General features: G+C 36.4%; 2 protein-coding genes across 3 annotated transcripts in view; one reads left to right on the top strand and one right to left on the bottom strand.

The window, feature by feature from the left end:
- The window catches only part of LOC127834498 (uncharacterized), a 213,288-nt gene extending 207,003 nt beyond the window's left edge, over window positions 1-6,285 (top strand). The window contains exons 1-3 of one of the 2 annotated variants that reach the window (XM_052360368.1): window positions 302-442; window positions 1,734-1,808; window positions 3,898-6,285. In XM_052360368.1, the coding sequence (XP_052216328.1) occupies window positions 1,737-1,808; window positions 3,898-5,232 (1,407 nt within the window). In that variant the 5' untranslated portion in view covers window positions 302-442; window positions 1,734-1,736 and the 3' untranslated portion in view covers window positions 5,233-6,285. Of the gene's footprint in view, window positions 1-301; window positions 443-1,733; window positions 1,809-3,897 lie in introns of those variants that run through there. The other variant, XM_052360369.1, reaches the window with a different exon arrangement.
- Window positions 6,286-12,579: 6,294 nt separating this feature from the next.
- The window catches only part of LOC127835686 (uncharacterized), a 56,757-nt gene continuing 51,013 nt past the window's right edge, over window positions 12,580-18,323 (bottom strand). The window contains exons 39-43 of the mRNA XM_052362124.1: window positions 17,025-17,190; window positions 16,249-16,350; window positions 14,829-15,054; window positions 13,448-13,663; window positions 12,580-12,903 (exon numbers count right to left, since the gene is read on the bottom strand). Of these exons, the coding sequence (XP_052218084.1) occupies window positions 12,852-12,903; window positions 13,448-13,663; window positions 14,829-15,054; window positions 16,249-16,350; window positions 17,025-17,190 (762 nt within the window). The 3' untranslated portion in view covers window positions 12,580-12,851. The remainder of the gene's footprint in view (window positions 12,904-13,447; window positions 13,664-14,828; window positions 15,055-16,248; window positions 16,351-17,024; window positions 17,191-18,323) is intronic.

Here is an 18,323-nt window from a genome sequence, read left to right on the forward strand (position 1 = left end):
TATTTCTCGTTATTAAGCCATGTTTTACGTTCTTACGCATTTATTAAACGTTTTTTTAACGATTATTAGCGTTTTAATTCGTTTGTTTGCATGATTACGTGTTTATTTGCGTATACACGCCTTTTCCGCGTGATAAGAACTTTGCATCATTTTATTATAATTTTAACTGGTCCTAATAGGCTTCCGTACTCAAGAGCTTCAGTTATTCCAATTAAACTGTACGCATTGTATACATCACATGGGACAAAAATTGGGCCATGTGATTTATGCCTTATTATTTATATAATTGGTTGATAAAAATATTCTCATAGAAAAAATCAATTTTGTAAATTTTCACGTGGGATCACGGGCCGACAACTCTGCTAGGAGATTTCACTTATACGAGGACGGAAGTTGTTAAGCGGAGTTTACATACAGGGGGAACTTCCATTCGTATTGTTCCGTAAGTAGATTGATTCTCATCTTCAAAGTTTATTAAATTATTGATAAAACTCTTTCATATAAGCAAATATCAATTATTACTGCGAACGTAAATTGACAACACATCGAATAATTTACTTCTTACAATTTCTTTGTTATAACCTTGAAATCGAAAGTGCAGACTTTTGCTAAACATGTAAATTGTAAAACTGAACTTTTAATGTTTGTTTGCTTGTGTCAGTTGTTTTAGGTGAAACGTAACATTTTGTCAAATTCAATGCGGCGTTGCTGTAAAAATAATTTATAATTGAACATGAACATTTGTTAACACATCGAATTTATAACTCAGAATGGATTTTGAAATCGAAAGTGCAAGACATGTTTAAAAATTGTTAAAAACTAATTTACCTTCAACATGCATGCCTGCTTGTGATTTATTATCAGTTTTATTTAGTCGAGGGTGATATGGTATCTTTGTCTTGTTACTTCATATGAGGCGCTCTTTGAAAACAGGGTTTAATGCACGTGCGTCAAGTATCGTCACAGATTAGCCTGTGCAGGCCGCACGGCAATATCAGGGAAGACACTTTCCGCTGCTATGGAATTTTTAATTATATTTTGTTTACGGAGGTCTTTCCTTGACGAACATCTGGTTAAGGCTGAAAGTTTCGTCTCTGATTAGTTTCTGCACACTTAACGCACATGCATTAAGTCTGGTTTTCACAGACCGAGACTCGTGTGTGAATGCAAGTTCAAACGTGTGTTTCTAAAAATAGTCAAATAATATCCCAGCGGGGAATACCCGCTTAGTTTTGAAATCAGCATTGATTTGGCTTAGTTTGGCAATCAGTCTTGATTTGGCTTTACGCATACATACTATTATTTCGTCTATAAGTAGTTCCTCTATTTTTGTACCTTTGACTATTTGTTCGTATTTAAGAAGAACCACTGTTGTTGTTTTTACCAACATGTTTATTGATACTACATGTACCATATCTATACTGTCTTGACTCTAAACCCGTGTGGTGAAATATCGTTCCTTTTCTGTGAACCTTGGGAATATGAAACTCTAACGCGTTGAAATATTCAGATAGGTACATTACGTACAAAAGACTGCTTCATGATATGGTATGCAACATAATAATTTGTAGATTGATTCGAACATTTTGGTTGAGTTGTTTGCGTGGTCATCTTATTGTAAACACCGATTAAACATTTAATTTCAATCAAAACAAAATATTAACGTGTATTTTGACTTTTATTGAACATATGGAATACCATATTCTCCAATCAAAATTCCGATTTACTTTCAGGAAATGGCGGAAGGAGGAATCGGGTCTACAGAGTTAGAATCTGAAAGCAATCTCAGACACAATCATCAGTCTCAGGCAAGTCTGCACATAATTTTTGCATTAAAGACAGCCGAAGGGTCTATTTGCGACATAATTTGACACTGCAAAATTGCCGCCATTTGTAATAAATTCATTTTAGTGGCCGTGTCAAATGAACACGTGTTAACACTTATCATACACTTCATTATTTTTCAAATACCGGTAATTGGATATTAATAAATAAATATGTGGACTACCACATTGTTTCTATACGAACGTGAAAGAGACTCAAATTGCACATGCAGAAAACACTAAAATCACACGCAACATCCGAAAATATATTTGAGAAACGGGCTAAATTCGCACATTTTGAAAATGTTTGGGAATACATGTACATGTTTTTTCACTATAAAAATTCAATGATAACATTTAAGAAGAGTTTTTTTTTGTTAATATGAAATTAATATATTAAAACTTTTCGGTACTTGTGCGAGGACTTAAGATGAAGATATTTCCATTTGTAGAGTTACCGAAGTTAAAAATCAGTTGACTTTTAATAAACCACCCGACATAAAAGCTTCGTACACGTTTAAAATGTTTCACTCGTAAGAACATCTTATGTTTGTTTATACTTAACTTATATCTCATACAAACATGTAAATGTCGTAACAGCCTGATTTAGGTACATGCAAGTGCGTTAGAATTTCCACAGGTATAATTATTGAAATCCCAATTATATTTCGCTAATTTCGGTCCATGAACAGCATGACATAACTGTTAGCACGTTAATATCTGCTGATAGCCTCTTTTTATTGCAATTGTTTATGGTATCTCTGCGCCTTTAAAGTGTGTTAGAGGCATAATTTCCTTTGTAGATTTATTTAAATTTTCTCATGATATTTATTTTATGTCAGATTTTGTGAATTACATACATTTCTATCAAAAAAGTACTTCCATATAATAATTAAGACGATTACACTTTAATTACAAAATAAAAATAAATGTTAAAGTAGAAACATGCAATTATATTTATTAATAGTGAACATACTACAAATGCATTTCTGTTAACGTATAAATGCCAATATATGTATTTGACGTATCCATACTACACCTATATTACTGTTAACGGATAAAAATGTATAAATATGTATATTTATTATCCTTACTTCAAAATACGTTACTTTTAACCTATTAAAATGCCGATATATCTATTATGAGTATCAATGCTACAAATATATTACTTTTTAAGCATACAAATGCCATTTTATGAATGTTGATTATTTTTCCATACGTCAAATTGTGCGTTTATGTGTTTATCAATACTACTTATGAAAAAGCCACACATCTTATTTGGCATAGTAAATTTAGGTACAAAACAGAAATATATTTTATTTATGCCAATTAGAATATATATGGTGGTTACAAGGTAGAAATCCGTCTTTTTGCGCTTTAAAACTTAAAAATAATCGCGTTTGTCGAAATGGACGTATACGTCTAGAAATCCTACTTTCGGTTTTAAAAGCGGTACCGTTAGAAAAATAATAAATTACTTGCTAACTAGGCTATAGATTTAATTTTATCTATGCCAATTAGAATATATCTTGTGGTTACAAGGTAGAAAGCCGTCTGTTTTGCTCTTTAAAACTTAAAAATAATCGCGTTTGTCGAAAAGGACGTATACGTATAGAAATCCTACTTTCGGTTTTAAAAGCGTAACCGTTTGAAAATAATAATTTACTTGCTAACTAGGCTATAGATTTAATGACAATTGTGCACACTTTCAAATTGAATCTATATGTATTGATTAATATGTATTTCATTTCAAGGTGTGTGGCATTTCAAGGTGTGTGGATTTAATGTTAATTATATTGTTATTAAATTCAACACATGACTTACAAATAAGTAAAAATACTGTTTTCATCGATTTGTATTTGCATTATTTTTCTTTATTTAATACCTACACATTCAATAACATCGTATATCAGAATGCATTTCACTGTATTTATAAATAAACAAAACTGAAAATTTATCTGAAACAATATTTCAATCAACTTCCGGAGAAAGTATTTTGATGTGTGTATTGTAACAAATAATATAGTATTGTGCGTCATAAACTGACTCTATGAGTGAACTGTTTTGTTTTTAGAATTACTTCGAAAGTGTGTCCGTGGAGATCTCCAGTATAATGACTCGGCTGGGATACGGCGAGCAGATAAGACGGTGGCGGGTTGAGAAGTACAAAGAGCATGATAGCTTGATGAATGCACGATCAAGTGATGTAACTGTGATCACAGCTGGCAGCAAGGCAGAGGGGCTAACCTGCTTTTATGAAAGCGACCGTGACTTCTTATTAGTTGTGGAAGGTATTCTCTGTGTGGAAGCTGGTATAAGTCTTCACACCATACCTGACGGCATAGGAGTGTACAGGATGGATACATGTGCATATTCAGGACACTGTTGTCTGTTGTTAGAGAGACGAGCGCGTAAACGGAAAGAAGTAATCCACAATGCTTTGTGTGATAATGGACAAGGAGACATTCTATTAAGTAGTAGTTTGCTTCTTGATGAAATGTCGTCGGCATATACTTCTACAGATTCAACAGTGGTGATACATGAACGAGCGGGGCCGTCGCTACCGGATTCGTCAGGTGAGCTTCACTCTGACCGTGTATTGGCACTACGCTGTTATTGCCCCAGCATCTTACAGAGATGGGCTTCCAGACCCCGTCATTGGCCGTCACCGGTCTTAGTTCAGAAAGTCGTATCGTTAGGAGCTAATGTAACCGCGGTGGGTTTTAAGGAAAGTGAATTCAAGCACATGGAATGGAGGATTGGTTTTAACACCGGAGAGTCAGAACTAGTGAACAACCTTAATGACACACAAGCGAAAGTGTACGTTATGCTCAAAATGATCGTCAAAGATGTGTTAAGGCCTTCTAAGAAAGAAATAACATCATACGTGATGAAAAATATAGTATTATGGCAAGCTGAGCGTAACCCACAAAATAAGTTCTATGCTCAGAGTTTCCTTCACTGGCTGCATGACGGACTGAGAGCACTTAGGACTGCTATTGTCACAAAACAACTGTCATATTACATGATTCCAGAAAGGAATTTAATGGCAGCCAGTGGTTTGACGTACAGGCAGCAAAGTCATTGGGTAGAAGTTATCACGGACATGATGGCAGAAGGTCCGTGGGTAATCCTCGGATTGCCAAAGATACGGATGGCTATTGTCGCGTCCCCAGAGCCGATGTTGTGGTACAGCATGAAAAGGATGGAGCTGGAGATGCTATTGCTGGAGTATTTGAACAGAATGCTGCCTTGCTATGAGAACGGATTGTTGGATAAGTCAAATGCTATCCTACAGGAGATACGGAGACGTATAGGCGAGATACGGATGGAGATTAAACTACGGATGATCGAAGAAGGCTGTGCTGTAAATGGTCTGACGGATATTATCCACAGAATGTTAAAGTAATAATGAATTGAAGTGCTTTTAAAGGATGGAACTGAGATGGTAAGCTACGTGCAACGTATGAATGAAAAGATAGTGGTGTTTTGTCTCGGATATCATCCTGCAGGAGATACAAGGACAAATGAGTGGAATAGTGAGATGGATCTTCCGCCGAGTTTTTATGAAAGGCAGCGTTGTTAATAATATGTATCCGCCTTGAACTTCAGAAGTGATGGCGCTTTTTTTCGGCCGTGCTTGAAAATGAAATAGTGACGTGTAGTAAGGAACTGGTTCGTCTAAATAATGCAGTAGTTAATGTAAACGATCAGCCGTAGCAAGTAATTAATACAAAATATGCACAATCAGTCTTTCTTAAAGAGAGTATATAATATCTCTTTTTAAACATAAAAAGTTGTTGAATCCTAATCAACCATCGCGATTTTTGGGAAGTCAGCACGTAACGGTAGATGTCTGACGCCTACCAATTACCAGTTTCGCAATTGACATCCCGTGAGATATCCAAGAGGCCCGATGACGGTTATGACCGAGATTTAAAGACTTGAGAAGCCGGGAACCGCGCTCAATAGTAAAAATCGTGTATCCGGCAAAGCTGCTTTAAGATTAGAACCGTGTTCATGTTACTGGATTGTGGATGATATATAGAGGCGAACAGGCTAGCCTGGCTGGACCAGCGATATATAGAGGCGAACTGGCTAGTCAGTCTGATGTATAGAGGCGAACAGGCTAGCCTGGCTGGACCAGGTACCGTTCATGGAACGCCAACATTTACATCTGCACGGAGCTGAGAGTCACATTTTGATAACCAATCAATAAACTACAACCGAGCTGCCGTGATCCAGTGGGTAGATGTATGCAAACGTTACTATATCGATGTGCGCACAAAATGCCACACACAAAAGTGAACTAGTCTGCAGCCGAGACGACACTAAGAAATATTCAATGTCAGTTTGGACAGAGACGTAGTATCTACGTCTCTGGTTTGGACCGTGTTATTGCCAAGGAGGCATCGGTTTCGGTACCTGCTACAGTATGCGATCCGATATCGGCAGATCAAAATTAAACCCAGGGATCTATACATACAACTCCGGATTCCATATTTGAACACGGATGTACTTGAGGAGTCTTCGACAGCCCAATCAATCAAGCGACAAGCACTCATCGTTTCTAGCACAAATGTCGCTGCTTAAATACCGAATAAAACCTAGCCAATGTCAATCAATTTCAAAACTGTCGGTCAGTGTCGTAATACGGGACGAAACCGCTGTCATGTCCATCAATATTAAAATTATATTGGGAATTGTAATACATATACATCTTACATCTAGTATATGGGAGGTGTTCAATCGTTTGGAAAATATTGTCGAAGTGTGCTGCACAAAAGTACTAGGCTTGTGTTATGTGGACAAACTGCCCAACATAATGACAAACCGATCGACTGAAAGACCCTTATATACTAATATGCAAAAATGAGCATGATAGCAAATATCCTTTATAAATATATTTTATGTTTATTGATAGCTATTTTATTACTGTTATAAAATTATAATAATTATAATACTCGTTACCAGGTATATCAATTCACACTCCAACCATCAAATTTTTGTTGCTATTATTTCCTTAAGAAACCATTATTTCTGATAATGCAGCCTATGTCTGGTGCATTTTGCTTCATCTTCCTGCAAGATACATAATTCTCAAGATCAAAGAACAGGTTTCACTGCCAGATACATTTGTAATGAGTTGACAGTTTTATCCGGTTCCATCTTATGGGCATCCTAAATGTATAAACATGACACAAGAGGGCACGCTATGCACAGATTTATCAATAAACTTTGTTTATTGATCGATTAATCTATGTTTCATTTTGAACATTCGCAAGTGTGAGCCAACATTGTTTCTAGATCCAAATCGATTTAGTTCTGTAATGTCCCTACACTTTAAGTGCCATTAAACACGTGTTAGATTTTAATTCCTAACAGATAACTACAGATTGAGCATATGAACGGTTGTCTTATTTTTTAATTTAGTAATTTCCCGAAACGTGTTCTTAATTTTCCTTTTTCTGTAGGCATTGGATTCCACCAACAACACCAGTTCCGTTTAGTGCGAAACAATCCCAACCAACTAACAGTTGAAGAGGGCATAATTGCTTGATTCAATATTTTAAAAGAAGACTTTTGTAGGCCTACCTATATTTGCATATAATCTTCAAAATCATGATTCATGACATTATGTTACTTTTGAGACAAAAATGAATTTAGTTATTGAATATCATACTTCTTTGCAAGCAATTCCAGTTAAGTGTATTATATGGATCAAAAAAACTAAAGCTTTCATTAAAATATGTCTAAACGCCTTCATTAATACAAACTCAATACATAAGCAAAAGTTTTTTGAGAATAGACTTCCTTTACACAAGAAATACCATACAAGGGGAAAGTGTCGTCCTTGACTTCCTTTACACAAGAAATACCATACAAGGGGAAAGTGTCGTCCTTGACTTCCTTTACACAAGAAATACCATACAAGGGGAAAGTGTCGTCCTTGACTTCCTTTACACAAGAAATACCATACAAGGGAAAAGTGTCGTCCTTGACTTCCTTTACACAAGAAATACCATACAAGGGGAAAGTGTCGTCCTTGACTTCCTTTACACAAGAAATACCATACAAGGGGAAAGTGTCGTCCTTGACTTCCTTCACACAAGAAATACCATACAAGGGGAAAGTGTCGTCCTTGACTTCCTTTACACAAGAAATACCATACAAGGGGAAAGTGTCGTCCTTGACTTCCTTTACACAAGAAATACCATACAAGGGGAAAGTGTCGTCCTTGACTTCCTTTACACAAGAAATACCATACAAGGGGAAAGTGTCGTCCTTGACTTCCTTTACACAAGAAATACCATACAAGGGGAAAGTGTCGTCCTTGACTTCCTTTACACAAGAAATACCATACAAGGGGAAAGTGTCGTCCTTGACTTCCTTTACACAAGAAATACCATACAAGGGGAGAGTGTCGTCCTTGACTTCCTTCACACAAGAAATACCATACAAGGGGAAAGTGTCGTCCTTGACTTCCTTTACACAAGAAATACCATACAAGGGGAAAGTGTCGTCCTTGGTTAGCATACGCGGACTGAAATGGCTATTCTGGGAGGAAATATTCCGCACATGCATTTAACCCAGTTTCCACAAAACGCGAGTCATACACAAGAAAGACGACAATAAATACTTATTTTTAACAACCATATTATCCAGTGTAACTCAATATGCATAACTTACACAAAAACACGCTGATCTCTACCTGAAATCTAAATTTATTAGGTGGCTGGCTTTATATTCATGTGTCGAGAATTTGAATTATGCGAAGCAATATATAATTAAGATGTTCTTACGTGATTTTAGACGTCGACGTATGAATTGGTCTGCACGTTTATTTTTTGGAAAATAAATTAATTATATCAAATATGTATTCTTCTAGACGAAAAATCTATATCTATTACCTTTATTGATACGAAAGCTATACCAACAGGCGGAAATATTACGTTATGACAGCATCGTGTGTGTTATGTGCAACAAACACATCATTAGTACAACAGAGTCGCGTGCGTTTTATTTGTCGTTTTTTGATGGCAAATATTAACCCATTTATGTATAGCGTCTAGAAAAAAGGCTTTGGCAAACAGCGTAGACCCTGATGAAATGCAGCATGATGCGGCGTCTCATCAGGGTCTGCGCTGTTTGCTGAACGAAATTTCTGTAAGAAATATTCTAAATATAGAAATAAATACACAAGACATCCCTAATTTTGAAAATATACTGATCCAGTTTAGAAGGATGGGAGAGTCCACTAGGCATAAATGAGTCAAAAAGGGCGAAACGGAAAATCCTGAAATGTGGAATAAGATCGTGTTCATGAAAACGGATGCGCAATAGTTTTCAAACCGAACCAACTTAATTGTAAAGGCGTCTTGATCCGATTTCTAAATAATATGATTATCGAATAACTGGCTTAAGTCGAGTTCATGTATTTCATTTGTTCGTATCACTATTGAAAAGTATAATAACTTTAATTAAACAGTGTCCTGCACGAACTAGTATTTATGTTATTTTCGCTATAATCTTCATTTTAAACGTGTCATATTTTTTAACTCAAAACCACTGCGGGGTTTAGATCTCAAGTACGAAAGCCTCTCAGTTCCACTTGCAATTAAGATTTAATAGTGCAAGGTGAAAGTCGTACAAACCCTTATGAATGCGCCTTGATATTGAATTATTATTCCTTTATTTCTCGTTATTAAGCCATGTTTTACGTTCTAACGTATTTATTATACTTGATTAAACGATTATTAGCGTTTTAATGCGTTTGTTTGCTTTATTACGTACAGAAACGCATTTTTTCGCGTGATTACAACTTTACATCATTTTATTTTTTAATTTTAACTGGTCCCAATTAGCTTCTGTACTCAAAAGCTTTAGGTAATCCAGTTAAATTGTACGCAATGTATACATAACATAGGATTATTGGACAAAATCGGGCCAGGTGATGTATCCCATATTATTTATATAATTGGTTGATAACAATATTCTCATAGAAAAAATCCATTTGGTAAATTTTCACGTAGGATCACGGGCCGACAGCTCTGCTAGGAGATTTCACTTAAACGAGGACGGAAGTAGTAAAGCGGGTCTAACATACAGGAGAAATTTCAATCGTATACTTTTGTTCCGTAAGTGGTTTGTTTAAAACAATCTATCGTAATTTAGCATGGGAAATAAAAGTTATATTTCAACAAGATATGAGGGCCGTGCTCTGTAAAATGGGGGTTTGATGCATGTGCGTAAAGTTTCGTCCCAGATTTGCCTGTGCAGTCCGCACAGGCTAATCAGGGACGACACTTTCCGCTTTTATGCTTTTTTTCGTTTCAAGAGAGTATCTTCTTTGCAAAAATCCAGTTTCGGCGGAAAGTGTCGTCCTTGATTAGACTGTCAATTAAACCCCCTTTTCACAAAGCGCTGCTTATATCTAAAAAGTTTACTTTTTTTACAGAAACTCCATCGGTAGAGAATTTATTGTTCTTGTCCACTACAAGCCTCGCCAAGCCTCGCCTTTTCATACGCCATATTAGACTCGTCTGATACCCATTCTGGATCAGCAGACGATTTATTCATATCTTACGGAGGAGTTCGGAGATAGCCGATGTATCACGATTGGTCTGATACCCTATTACATCGCATGTTACAACTCGAATAATAAAAGTCAAACGTCAAAACATGCATAAGGTCTCGATTTCTTTATTTGATAACGATATAATCCCGCCCTTCAAATAATATGCTCAAAAATGAATAGAGATTATTTATAAATACGTCTTTTTAGAAGTAAGTCAAATACATAAACAAAGATTAATGAAACAACAGCATTAGGCTGTCTTAAAGCAACTTTTCACAGATTTTGGAAGGTATTGAAGTTTGTTATTGAATGCTTTATATTGATAAATGTAAACGTTGAATCTAAAAAGCTCCAGTATAAAAAAAAGAATACAATTAAAAAAAGAAAAAAGTAACCATCAACTGGGTTCGAACCACTGACCACAGGAATAAAAGTCTATCGTTTAGACCACTCGCCCATCCGTGCTCATACAGTGAGTGATGTATTTTATACTTTATATAAGCAATCCTCGTAGTATCACAAAATATAACGACACCAACACAACACTCCAAAGAAATCAATCGTTTCGCGTTGCAACGCTTTATAATTTGCAGGTTTTAACTCGTCAAAAGATGCATATAATGGATATTTTATAGTATGGTAAATGCTCAGTATTACTGTTTCCTAAATAATAGCATAACTACAACGAAAATTTACGAATCTGAAACAATTGTTTGTTATATATGTTGTCTATTTACCAAAACGTGAAAAGATCCATTTAAAGCCCCAATATACAAGTTTAATAAATCTGTTGACGAGGGGAAAGCAGTACTCATTACTAAAATTTGAAATTCACAGGTAGTATAATAGCGAAGCCGCTCTTAAAATCAAGTGAGGAACTTTAACTTCGACTGTCGTTCATAACGCCTTTGATTCTACTTAAGTCAAAATATGAAATGTTCAGTCCGACAAGATTAATTTCATAAATTGAATAAATCTAAAATGAATTATATCCACATATTGTCGCAGCCATTCTTTTAGGTTCAAAAGAAGAACATCGCGAGGTAATACGTCAAATGTTGGCAGTACTCATTATTGTTTTCTTGTTTGTCCTTTTAATTCAACTGCGTAAACAATCTTTCAAATCGTCCACGTCCATAATCTGTGCTAAATTCCGTACCATAACCTAGCAGTACCATTGAAGATAAAGTAACCGCAAGGATTAAAAGCCATTCCTTCATTAACTCCGGTAGCGGGTTCTGTCTTGATTGGCAAACTCTTAAAAGAACTTGAGCACAATTTAGTAAAATGACGATTTTCAAAATCAATATCATATATTTTTTAAAATATTGAATGCATAATGTTTATTTTGAAGCGAAATAACAATCCTGACTGGGAAAACGTTTATAATATTGGTTCATTAACGGTTATTCATCATTCGAAATTGGTGAAATAATAAAGCGTCTGTAACGCTTTTCTAGTTGTTTTTTTATAAATGCATTGCGTACTAGTATAGCTTTAATGTTCGTTAAGCCATTTATGCCTAGTGGACTCTCCCATCCTTCTAAATTGGATCAATTTATTTCCAAAATTAGGGATGTCTAGTATATTTATTTCTATATTTATACTATTTCTTTCAGAAATTCCTTTAAGCAAACAGCGCAGAGCCTGATGAGACGCCGCATCATGCGGCGTCTCATTTGGGTTAACGCTGTTTGCAAAGGCCTTTTTTTAGACGCTAGGCATAACTGGGTTAAAAACGAACGCCTGCGTGGCACAATTATAGCGCATTATATTTTGATGACAGAGGTCCCAGGCTCGAAAACCATGTAATGCAGTATTTTGCAGTCCAGTTTGTTCTTGCACGTATGGTAAGTTAAGACAATTCAAAACATTATTTGTTAGCAAATTTAATGACTTTTTTTTCAAAAATTCGATTATCTACGAGTAAGAGAGTAAAAATAAGTATTTCACAGCGGTTTGCTGTATTAAAGGTGTTGTTTTAGCGATATGTAATAATTCACCAAGACTACGATGAGCTCTTTGTGCTTTTTTGCGCGTAAAACAAATTGCAAAATTACAGTTTTTTAATGTTTAAACACCATTATGATGCACATACTTTAACAATTCACTCATGTAAAACAACATCAAATCAATATACATCATTCTTAAGAGTACGGATCTAAAGCAAGAAGAAACTCATCAAGTAAATTATATTTTGTAACGATGTCATTTACAAATATTAAGCAAGTCTTGTGTATACTTGTATTCGACATAAGCGTTCAATAAACCCAAAATATATTTTTAAACATTGGAAATTAAACGCATAACGATCCGGTTTGATTGGTTTGAAAAAAATTTTTTTTTAATATTCCGAAGATTTTCAAAAAGTCATGGAATTGTCTCTTAATAGTCTGAAGATAACATTCCGAAGATTCACGAAAAGTCACGGAGATCGCTGTTTACTGATCTCAATACTTCGGGTACATAGCACCTAGATTCCCCACATCACGTGCGTGGTAGCTAAAAATAGACAAACGTTACTATTAATAAACGTTTGACAATAAGTTGATACTTAAAATAACTTTTTTTTTCATATAATGCAGACCAATCGTCAGTAAGACTACTAAACAAGGATTTTTATTTTGACGTTTGATAAAAACTTGTTTGTTTGTTGTTGTTGTTGTTGTTGTTTTTTGAGGGGGGAGGGTACCATATGCGGGGCGTTTAGTACGAAAAATAAGGTAATAAAGAAGTCTACGTACAGAGATGTTTGCACAAAATGTATTGTTGCTGGGACTAATTAAGTTGTATCAGTACAAATGAATATCACCCATATACTGAAAGATCATATTTTTTTCGCGAGCATAAAATTTTGTTGTTTTTCAAAAGAAGGATATTTGCGTTGACACATACATTCGTAAATTTCTCATTTTGGAAAAATAGAGGACTTTGCGCCTTCCATTTTCCGATGTGTTTGTGTTAAAATCGTAAATCGGTCTAGCCATGAAATAAAGGAAAATGTATGCCCGATGCTTAATTAATTTTAAGTACGAACAAAACATACTGGACGATAGGAAGCTCGCACGGAGCGATTGTCCCTTTTTCTGTCGGTGGCGGTGGTGGAGGTGGCGGAGGCGTTGATGTTGAAGGGGTGGGGGGCTTGCGGTAGACCGCCTGACGCTCGTCGACCTCCCTGGCGGTGATCACGCGGGACTGGCCCCTTGCTGGGTCTTGAAGCGGTCGGATCGTCTTCACGGTGCGCGACTGGTAACACGAACCGCTGAGCGGAAAAAAACAAACGCCGAGTTATACTTTTCAAAATAACAAGAATAAAGTTATTTTATTTGAAAGGGACTTCATTCATGTCGGTGAAGTGTCGCCCCAGATTAGCCTGTACAGTCCGCATAGCCGAATCAGGGACGACGTTTTCCGCTTTTATTTATGTTTGTGTTAAAAGAAGGTCTCTTCTAAATGAAAACCCAGTCAAGGCTTTAAAGGGACCGTCAACAACGAATGACGAAAACAGAAAAGTTATAAAATACCGTATTTTTTACAATTATTAGTTCAAAATGATTAAAATATCACGACTGGTATATTACATTACTTGAAAAAAGTTGTTAAGTTTTCATATTTTCAGTATATTCGGTAATACAATTTTACTGGGTACATGTAATGGTAATGGTAAATGATAACGTTATTTAATACGTTTAGTGAAAGCATGCCTACGTTGCCGACTCGATACAATTTAATTTAAACCTTTAGATAAGCTCTATTGCATTGAACGCTTACTGAGACACTATAGAGTCCCGTTCCTGGGTAGAGCCATTACTAGAGGTGTGGAGAACGCATACTTGTATGCATATATGCCAAAGAACCTTTTGTTATAAGCAATACGATCCTTAATAATATTGTTGAATGAATGTATATTCTGTCTTGTTACAAATTAAGTGTTCATGTTATCGAATCTGTTTATTTGGATTTATATTCTAAAATGACTATTGCAGGTTACATAATTATACGTTGTTGTACCTATTTATGCACCAGAAAATAATATATATATTTAGGTATGAAGACGATGTACTGTTCTATAAGTCTGAATATAATGTAGACATGTCTATCTGTCTGTCTCCGAGTTGGAATTTAACAGGGATAGCAATATCGAGGCTTTTAAAATGAGTCGCATTCTGAGAAAACGGGGCATAATGCATGTGCGTTAAGTGTCGTCCCAGATTAGTCTGTGAAGTCCGCACAGGATAATCAGGGACGGCACTTTCCTTAACTAGATTTTTGCTAATAAGAGAATTTCTTTAATCAGAAAATATTTATAAAAGCGGAAAGTGTCGTCCTTGATTAGCCTGTACAGACTGCACATGCTAATCTGGGACGACACTTTACGCACATGCATTTTGTCCAGTTTTCTCAGAATGCGACTCAAATTATGTCACCATCGGCCGCCTTGGATGCATCGCCGGATGAGATACACGGCCAGCCCCGCCATGAGCGCCAGAAGGAGCAGCGCCGGAATCAGCCAATACAGGAAGTTATCTATGCCGCCGGAAGTTGCCGACGCCGACGATGCGCCACTAGCGCTGTTGGGATTTGATGGCGCTGGTGGCGGTGGGTCGCAGATGAAAATGGTGACAGGGGATTCGTCGTAGTGACCGGTGGAATCTGGCACAGAGGAAGTAAATAAACTGAGCCTCGTTCTTGGAAAACAGGGTTTAATACATGTACGTAATGTCGTCCTAGACTCGCCTGTGCAGCCCAAAAAGTGTCGTCCCTAATTAGATTTTCCACAGACTAATCTGGGACCACACTTAACGCAGATGCGTCCAACCCATTTTTTCCAGAACGAGCCTGTTGTATGCAAGGTCATTCGCATAATAAAACAAAGAGCTATCGGCGCGAACAAATAGGAGCGTTCGGGTCAGTGGAAACAACGACTTTTGACGCCTAAGTTGTAGGCAAAAAACTCTCAACTTCGATGGTTTGTTTGGATATGACTCCTCATAGAGTAATTTAATCATTTGTATATTTAGAAGGTCGTTACATGTTCAGAAAACACTCACACAATGATTATTTATGTGCATACATGAATATAATGAATGACCGGCACTGTGGGAAAAGGGAGCTTAATGCATGTTCTTAAAATGTGGTCTTAAATTAACCTTTGCAGTTCGCCGGGCTTGTCAGGAACGACAATTTCAATCTGCAGGAGTTTATCTAGCCGTTTGGCGAAAATGAGTCTTGTCAAATTGGGATTTTTGTAATCGATTGAAGTGGCAAATTTGGAAATTCTTTATCGACAAAAAGTACTTAATTGAAGTTATATATTTTATTTTGTAGGATGTTTTAAAATAAAGTTGAGATATAGCGTCTAATAAGCATAAGTCATAAGAGACTTCTTTCTTAAAAACATTTGGGGAATATGATTTTTTGTATTATTTCGGTTTGGGATCGGGTCCGTTTGATTTGCGATCGGGTCCGTTTAACGGCCTTTTTAACATAGAATAAAAAACCTGCAGTCTACACAGGATTGACATGAAATAAGTCCCGTTTCCCCAGAGCGAGGCTTATGTAATACATGGGCCGTGCTCTGTGAAAAGATGATTTAATGCATGTGCGTAAAGTGTCATCCCAGATTAGCCTGAGCAATATTTTATGTTTAAAGAAAGTCTCTTCGTAGCAAAAATCTAGTTTAGTCGGAAAATGTCGTCCCTGATAAGCCTGTGCGGACTGCACAGGCAAATCTGGGACGACACTTTACGCAAATGCATTAAACCCCTTTTTCACAGAGCACGGCTCACATAAACATGTGGCGTTATGATTGTTTCTGAAAAACGTGCCTAATTACGGCACACACACCTGTTACCCTGAGGGTGGTTTCAAATTTAGTGCCTTTTGCGTAAGAGCTCAAATCACCGTACGTCAGACTTCCGGTCCCGGATGCGTAGAAGGGTCCACTTCCTGTGAACAAACAATGATACAAACAGAAATCTATAAACTATTAATAGGGGTCAGAATACATGTATACTAATTAGAATTACAATGTATACCAAATACGTGTGAACAATATAATGTTTCATTTGTGTATATTTTGATTTTACGATGCTTAATGGCTCGTCAATACAAACTACAAACTAGTATTTCTTGGTTTCTTAAACAATATGCGAAAGATATTATTTATGAAAAATATGATTCTAAAAAGTTTTATAGCTCACAATTCAAATATGTGTGAAAATTTTTTTTGTGTATGTCAATCTTCAGAATTTAATAAAAATTAAATAGCTCGTAAATCTCAGATGTGAAAAATATGACTTTTTAATAATAGCAATCTAAATAACTAAATGTGTCTTGTTCTGAAAAAACTGGGCTTAATGTATGTGCGTAAAACGTCGTCCCAGATTAGCCTGTGCAGTCCGCACAGGCTAATCAGGGACGGTACTTTCCGGCGTAATTGGATTTTTGTTAAGAACAAACTTCATTGAAACGAAAAATGTCATAAAAGCGAAAAGTGTCGTCCCTGATTAGCATGTGCGGACTGCACAGGCTAATCTGGGACGACACTTTACGCACATGCATTATGCACAGTTTTCTCAGAACACGAATAATAGCAATCTAAATAACTAATTAGCTCGTACCGACAAACTCAAAATTCTTGGTCTTATGCGCGTCGAGTACGTCATTGTCGGTTGAGGTCACCTGACCCAGCGTACCGGAAGTGGAACCCACGGTCGCGCAGTACACGTAGGAGGTCTGCGACAGGAAGGGTTTGTTGTCGTCCTCTTCCTTGATCTTTATATTGAACTAAAATTTAGAAAAAAGCTTAACCATAAAGTATAATTGTTTGAAAGTAATCTAGTTATGGCCTCATGAAATAAACCAGCAATCTCCACGCAGAGTTGTCGTTCCTTACATACAATATCGTCCATCACATGAAAATGTGTAGGATTATACATGTTTGTTTAAGTATTATATTATGAAAAGTAAGATTATTTAAATATTTTTAAATAGTATATAAGTTTAGGTTAATAATTTAAAAAAAATACCGAAATGAAAAAAAAATACAATGGTATAATTATTGTACCACGTGGTTAGGCTATCATCACGTGTTGGTTATGAAGTCAGTGATTTGATCCGGCTATGCTGGTTTCAGTCAAATCTCTGTGCGGAGGTTGATAAACTAGATGTTTGTCACAAAAATCGCTTTCCATTTCACTTAATTCTAAAATTTTCCTTTATGAAACACGTCAACATTCCACTTTTAATTTGTGGATGGCGACGTAACCTACGTCAGTCCCATAGTCACTCATATGCAATGTTGACGCATTTAACAAAAAGTTTCCTTTATGACGTCATAACTTTTACACACTTGCCTAATCGTTCGTCCCCAGCCTGCTGAATTGACGCCATCACATTTAGTTTTTTAAATAATGTGTGACGTATTTCAGTCATATTTATAGTCTACACCTTGGTGTTACTCGAACTCATCGCGTCGGTGGTCTTAAGAATCAGTACATGACATCGAGTATAAACACCGGGGCCTTCTTCATTATTATTTGCCATTTCGAATTATAGACAAGGGCATCCCCTTCGTTTTGCCTTTTTCATCAGCCTTTCATCGCCTACATTATCATATAAGTTCATAATATACGTCATTGCATACGTCATCATGTGAGTCATCGAAAACTTCATTAAAAATGTAATCGCTTACGGCAACATATACGTAATTATTTACATCAATTTTATCTAAATCCATTAAAGAAATAAGAAAGACACTAAGATTATTATAGTTCGCTCACATCCATGTGTATTGTCTAATTCAGAGAAAGGTACCAATATTACGATGACCGTCATCGTCTACGTCAGACTCACCGTGGCGGTGGTCTCCAGTCCCCGGCGGTCGGTGGCCGTGACGGTGCACAGACTTACCGTGACGG

The sequence above is a fragment of the Dreissena polymorpha genome, chromosome 6 (genome assembly GCF_020536995.1).
Source record: "Dreissena polymorpha isolate Duluth1 chromosome 6, UMN_Dpol_1.0, whole genome shotgun sequence".
NCBI lineage: Eukaryota > Metazoa > Mollusca > Bivalvia > Myida > Dreissenidae > Dreissena > Dreissena polymorpha.